The sequence below is a fragment of the Nothoprocta perdicaria genome, unplaced genomic scaffold, assembly GCF_003342845.1.
Source record: "Nothoprocta perdicaria isolate Ctin4 unplaced genomic scaffold, notPer1 scaffold_17, whole genome shotgun sequence".
NCBI lineage: Eukaryota > Metazoa > Chordata > Aves > Tinamiformes > Tinamidae > Nothoprocta > Nothoprocta perdicaria.
In genome coordinates this window covers 4,280,795-4,287,377 of record NW_020454871.1, presented here as the reverse complement: position 1 = coordinate 4,287,377, position 6,583 = coordinate 4,280,795, and the positions used below count along the sequence as shown (strand labels likewise).

The 6,583-nt window shown below is 43.5% G+C and overlaps 1 protein-coding gene across 6 annotated transcripts in view; it reads right to left on the bottom strand.

Moving 5' to 3' along the window:
• MCF2 (MCF.2 cell line derived transforming sequence) overlaps positions 1 to 5,854 on the bottom strand; it is a 42,001-nt gene extending 36,147 nt beyond the window's left edge. For 2 of the 6 annotated variants that reach the window (XM_026035911.1, XM_026035912.1), the window contains exons 1-3: positions 5,808 to 5,854; positions 5,038 to 5,152; positions 2,088 to 2,178 (exon numbers count right to left, since the gene is read on the bottom strand). In XM_026035911.1, coding sequence (XP_025891696.1) covers positions 2,088 to 2,178; positions 5,038 to 5,152; positions 5,808 to 5,832 — 231 coding nt within the window. In that variant the 5' untranslated portion in view covers positions 5,833 to 5,854. Of the gene's footprint in view, positions 1 to 2,087; positions 2,179 to 2,276; positions 2,315 to 2,522; positions 2,549 to 2,726; positions 2,750 to 5,037; positions 5,153 to 5,807 lie in introns of those variants that run through there. The other 4 variants (XM_026035913.1, XM_026035916.1, XM_026035914.1 and 1 more) reach the window with 4 other exon arrangements.
• Positions 5,855 to 6,583: the final 729 nt, after the last annotated feature.

Here is a 6,583-nt window from a genome sequence, read left to right as displayed (position 1 = left end):
AAAAAAAAAATTAAAATTACAAAAATAAATAAAATAATAATTTTAAAAAATTCTAATCCAAAAAAATTATTTCCTCCCCTGCTCTGGTCTGCAGTGCACATTCGGAGCTTGTTGGGAGCACTCCATCAGGGAAACGACTCGCAGCCAACCCTGAGGCTTGGCTCTGGCTCCTAAGGTCCTGCTTACCAAAGCGGGTCCAACTGATCCCCGGCCTTGCGCAGGCAATTAGTGCCGGTCAGAGGCTGGCCAGCAGCACACATGAAGAGTTATACACAAATCTGCACCACCTGAGAGGAAATTTTCCCAGATCGGATGCACAGCTGCAGAACGGCAGTGGCATAGATATTCTGTGAAAAAAAATCAGGGCACGGTGCATTTCAAATTCAGCTTATTTGTACTTCCTTATGCCAAAATTATAACGACGTAAGGAAAGGGAACTTGTATTGATGCATGTTACAATTTATCATTGAAAAAGAAATCAAGATTTAACCTCTGTTTTCCCAAAAGCAAGTCTGGAAAAGCACCATGTAGACAACTAAAGTGCCCTCCAGGGCCAGACCCTCAGGTTTTTAAGACCAGAATCCCAAGACTCTTACGATCTGTGAACACAGATTTGTGCTTTTTGCTCCCCTTTGCACAAAGCACCTCCACAACATTTCCTGAGTACAGACCGTGACTTCTCCCAATGCACAAGCAATGTATATACACGCACAAATAGGTCGTGTGATGAAAGGTCATGCAACAATTATATTTCCTTACTAAGTACAGTGAAAGGCACTTCTATGGAAACCAAAAATTAGGACAGGATTTCCACATTAAAACCTTCTAGACTATGCAAAGCAGCTACATCATTCTTTAAAAAAGCCCTTGTGAGCGGGAGTTCAAGCACTGACAGCAGGATTGAATTCTGATGATCACTTTAAAGAATTACATTTTTAAATGCTCCTTTTTTATTAGTACACCTAGAAATTCAATTTACCAAAGTCAGACAAATCGGAGCCTAAAACATGGACAAACAGTATCTTATGTATTACTGCATCTACTGCAAAACAGAATCCTCTCTTAAAGACACCTTCTGCTGGATATCTATCAGTAAAATTTCATTAAACCTAAACGTTTTCAGTGCTAAGTTTAGACAGACCGATACTAAATATTTAAGGTGGCATAAGATTTAAATTTACCAAATCTAAGCAGACTCAGCAAAGAGCCCTCTTTCTCACTACACACTCTTGGCTTATTCTCTTTCAGATGGATCCATGCATCTTACTGTTCAATAAATACAAGAAGAAAAGAAAGGCAATAATATGCTTAGAACGTTTCCATTTACTTACTATGTACGTACATGTAGTACATGTACATATAATAGTACATACGTGGTAAGTAAATGGAAATGTTCTGAGCATTTTAGTAGCATGGTTCAGTTGGAAAAGCACTCAACAATTCACTCCTACCTGTGGTCCATTCCATTACAAAAGTGACTTCCCTAAGCCTGTAACAACAGCATCTTCTGAATTTGTAAAGCACAACGCATTGCTCGGTTGCAAATAAAGCTTACTTATAAAATATCTGGGTTATTTCAGAATATAATAATGGGTAGCATATAAACTGATGCAATACATATTATTTAAAATTCATGAATGTCATACATACACATTCAAAATAGATCCTTTTCCACCCATGCACACATACAAATGACAAGAAGCCTGTTTTAAGCCTCTAATACTTTCAATCACTGACAATTAGGTAAAATATATTGCCACTAATAAGCCACATCTAGAAAGAACATGCACCAAGCCAAATCCTCTACCCATCAAAAGCCTGGAACAGGGCACAAAATGCATTTGGACCACTAGGAAAAAAGCACGAAGAGCAGCAGATGAAGCAGTTAATTCTCAAACAGCTCATTTATGTGTTCAAATTAGGCACAGGGCAATGACTGAATTAATTATACGGCCATAAAGCAGACTGCTACCTAGAGAGAGAGCACAAGCATCATTTCTCCTGGTTTCTGATGTTTTCAGAATGCAATAAAAAATGAACACAATCCCTTAGCATATTAAAAGGAATTGACATTAAAGAGGACTTACTGCTATTCTTTGAAGAGTCATTTTGACAGATGTCCATGTATCCAGTCTTCTGTCCAGGATCAGGATAAATTTGGTGTCAGACTCATGTTGACTACAAGATAAGAAAACACCAAGTAGCCAGACAGCATCTGGAGGGAGCGCAACTGCTCTGAGAAAAGCCCAGATGCAGCAACACCAAATACAAATTACATTCCAACCCTCTTCCAGTTCCTCACGTGTCCATGTTTCCCAGGGCGATTCCAGAGAGAAATTCAGTAGTTCCACCTCACCACCAGCGTGGCCCTTGAGATGATCACCACAAGGTCCTCAAGTGCACTACCACCAAGGAGCACCCGGAATGCCCATGGTCCTGGTGGATTCCTATCCATAATTCCAGTATTTASTGAGGAAGCTAATTACACCTCTCAGCAGGCTCAGCGTGGTGACAATACTGACCCCACACATGGCCTGAACTACAAACTGGATCCATGTGTGCACATGGGCAGGTAACCCAGCCCACCAAGATGAGGGTATTTACAGGCTCAATGGTTAATATTGACATCTGTCCTGTAGTTCTGGGCAAGCTCCCTCTGCCAAGAGGGACAAGCAGATCAGGTGTCACCCTACCCATCACCTCAGGGCTGCAGAGCAAGCACACACCAGAGCTTGCTCTAGATCGTGTGGGAATGACCTAATGAAAGCACCTGCCCTGGGCAGCATCTTAAGTAATTCCTGTGTCTGGCAAGTGAAAACACCTGGTGCTTCCTCAGAGCCATTACTCAGAGCAATCACGTGGCAGACAACACTCGGCAACTTGACTATTTAAGGAGTCATTTAAAGCCAGTACATGAGTATCCATTCTATGTACAACCTACTACTGAAGTAAGTGATAACTGCACTTAAGTATACTTAAAAGTATGCTGATAGCAAAAATAGTTATAATAATTTTGGCCCACAACTGCAGCTGGCTGAAGACAGGCAGAAGCATCCAGCTCCCCAGCCCTCCTATAAATACTTCCATGGATCTGGAGCATCACACTCAAAGTGCAAAGCTTTCATGCATATCCATAATTCATGTAGGGTCACTGCAGCCTTCCAGAAAGGAGGACATTGGCAGGATATTTAATACAAGCAATGTTTGCACGCAGTGAAGTCTGAGGTAGGTTCATACATTATGATTGTGAATAAGGCACAATTTTCCAGCCAAAACTTTTTGCAGCCAAAACTTCTGGCAACATTAGAAGATTCTGCATGTTTGTGTCAGGTCTGTTGACTCCCTCACCAGCAGYTAAAGATCAGGGGCAAGAAGGGGTCAAAAGGATCCTTTGGTTTTCAGTACAAATAAAACTGGTTGACTTTTCAAAGTAGGAGACTTCCAAGGGTGCACTTCTGATCACAACAGTTCCCCATGATATTTCACGCCCAGCTGCAATTCAAAATAAAATATTATTTACGCAATGCTGTTGTCAGCCTAACTCCCAAAGGGAAAAAAAAGAAAACCCAAGCAATACAGAATAGGCAGGCAGACAATATTACATTGTCAGCTGGCAAAAGTACGCCAGAGGATGTTATTTACTCAGGATGAGATACAYTCAGAGAGCAGCCTCCCAGCAGGTTAATTTACTTTTACAAATTTACTTAACAGCAAAAAGAAAAAAGTTCCAAAGTAAACAAAATCCTGAAGTTTGGGATGTTTAAGTTTATTCTGGGGCTAGCCAAGGAAATCCATGGCTGTTTGCAAGCCAGGGAGTATCGGATTTCCAGCCCTGCCATGTACCTTGTAGACTGACAATAAAAATAAATCAATGCGCCCTCACAGATGTTTGCAAGACCTGAATTTATTTGCATCCAGCAGCACGAAGATGGAGATGGATAATGGGACTGGGGCATTAGTTCTCCCCGGGTGCTTCCTGTCCCTTTTTTTTTTCCTTACCCTGTACTTTGTATGAGTTACAAGATACACCGGGCTAAAAATAAAACGTGTGATGTTTTGCAGGCGGACTCGAAATCGGATCCCTGGGTCTGCAGTCGTGAGATTTGACGCAGCACCAAGAGACTCCTTGCGGCCGGACAGATCAGAGCACGCGCGCGGGACCCGCTGCACGGTGTTTAAATGCAGAATTATTTATAGCCAGCAACCCCCTTCGCCCTTTCATTACTGGGTGTCATTGGCCGTGGCTCTAAATCACTTTGTACTTCCCGACGCTAAGGAGATATGCAAAGTGTGTCCAAATGTGCAGCAGCTCTATAACCTGCCCCGAGGCTGCCCCGCTCTCGCAGCCCTCGTGCCCGCACTCGCTTCTCCTTGCTCCTGCTCCACAGTGTCCTTGCCTCCCCAGTGCTACAAAGCCCATGCTGGATGTCACAGCCCACACAAGTCCAGCCACGCCAAGGAGCAGGGAGCGGGATCAGGAGCCCCTTCTCTTCCTCCTGGATAAACATATGGTGCGTTCTCCAAGGCGGCTGCCCATGGGAAGGTCACATTTAGCAGCCATGAACCTGCTCTCCAACACAACCACAATGGGAGTCACCGAGCTCTGCTGAGCAATGGGTGCAGAGGGACAATAAACCATTTTGCTTCTGTATTTATCCTCTTTATCCACTTACATTTCCCTTTTTCCACAGCAATGTGCTTTCTATTTGTCACATCATAATATTACTCAGCAGTGTACTTAAGCATCACACTTAAGCGGCAACACATGTCAAAGCTTAAGGACAGCCTGATATTAATCAGAAAATAAGTTAAATTTGTGACACACGCAGGCTGACGAGCAATGGGGATGTGTCCAGCCTTTCCTCTGCACTTTTTGGGGCATTAAACACTGCTCTTGAGCATCTCAAGGCTCATCGCTGACCATCCTCCTCCTCCTTGTCTGAAGGGTGGGAGATGCCCCTGGTCCAAAGGCTCTGCACGCCCGATGCCAGCGGGACGAGCACCTCAGCCCGCAAAACCTGGGAGCGAGCGACGTACCTCGGCACTGACGTCAGGTACGTTAGGACTTTGGCTCCGATCTCCTCGGGCACCTCGTTGAAGGCAGCGTTGTCCGGGAGGGTGATAATCCAGGCGCTGTCCTTCCCGCGGCCACCTGCAAGGAAGACAACAGGGATTCGTGGGATGCGCTGGCCACGAGCCTCTCGTTCCTGTTCCAGCAGTGACCGAAAAGAAACTATTTTYAAAATAGTCTTAAATATCTGCATAAAAATACCCTAATGCTGATCCTAAACATATTTCTTCTCAAAGTAATGATCACAGGATCTAATTTTGGTATTATAGTTCAAATTCTAGCACTGGTTACAAGCACAAAGCACACACAAACAGTAGTAGAAATAAYGCTATCAGGTACCATGTATTTCTTCTACTGACTGAGGATAATTTATTTCACACGGGACAGCAAAAGAAGTCAGAAATACAAAGGCAAATCGAAGAGCATTGTTTCTTGAACCTATAAAAATATATTTAAAAGAAAAATGACCTACACAAACATATTTCAAAGAAAAGAGCTCACTGAGGCATTGAAGGTTTCTGAAGATCAGAGCATTTTACAGTCTGGTTTGAAACAGAAACCTAATACACTTTTTCAAGCCACCACAATGTTTTATTAACAACATTTCTAGCGGCACTGGCAACTACCTGATGGACAATATCCCACGTGGAGTATCATTTTCCCAAACAGTGCATAAGTTCATCTGGGGTATTTAATTACCGTGCACGGCGAACCTGGAGGGGTTGACTGGACTCACCAGAAAGAAAGGCAAACCCCTTCATCAAATCATCACTGATGTCCTTCGCACAGAYGGGCGGCGTGGCTTCTGGAAAAGGCAGAAGCAGCGATTAGAAAGGCAGCAAAAATGCAGAGCTCGCGATTTTATCCGCTGTGTAACCTGAAGGGGAGAGGTAAACCAAAGGGAGCTTCCCAAAACTATATATCAAGTATCACAAGTAAAAAATATTGTGTACCTCAAAAGCAACGTTTCTAATGATTCCAACAGCACAAATGCCATAATTGGGAAAGTAAATATATTCTGTCCAATGTCCTAAGAGAGAAACATCTGAAAGTTGAAATGTTCTCTGCTCAACAGGCTATTCAATGTAATTTTTATATTCTCAAGTTACAAGTTTTATTCCCTTAACTCCCCTTCTTCTTTCTAAACTTGGCGATAGGAGCGGCCAAAGCTTYTGCTGGGAGCAGCAGCACCACAGACTGAATGAGGTTGAGTTTTTGTACTGCTTGAGCCTTTAATTTGAGCAAATAAGCTGAGATTGGCCGGGCTGTTTGCACTGGCATGAGGCCGCAGGCCCTGGAAGGGCTCTTGTTGTTGCGCTTGGTTATTAGATTTCTTTTTAATTAAATAATGGGAGAGGCTGCTACAAGGCCACAGCTAGCACTGTGTGCCCATTGCAGCGCCAAGGGCGCGCAGCAGAGCAGCACACACCACCTTGCTCTATGGGAAGCAAGCAGGACACACTCGGCCAACACAACAGCAGCTTGTAGCTGCCAGGCCTTCTGCATCATCTA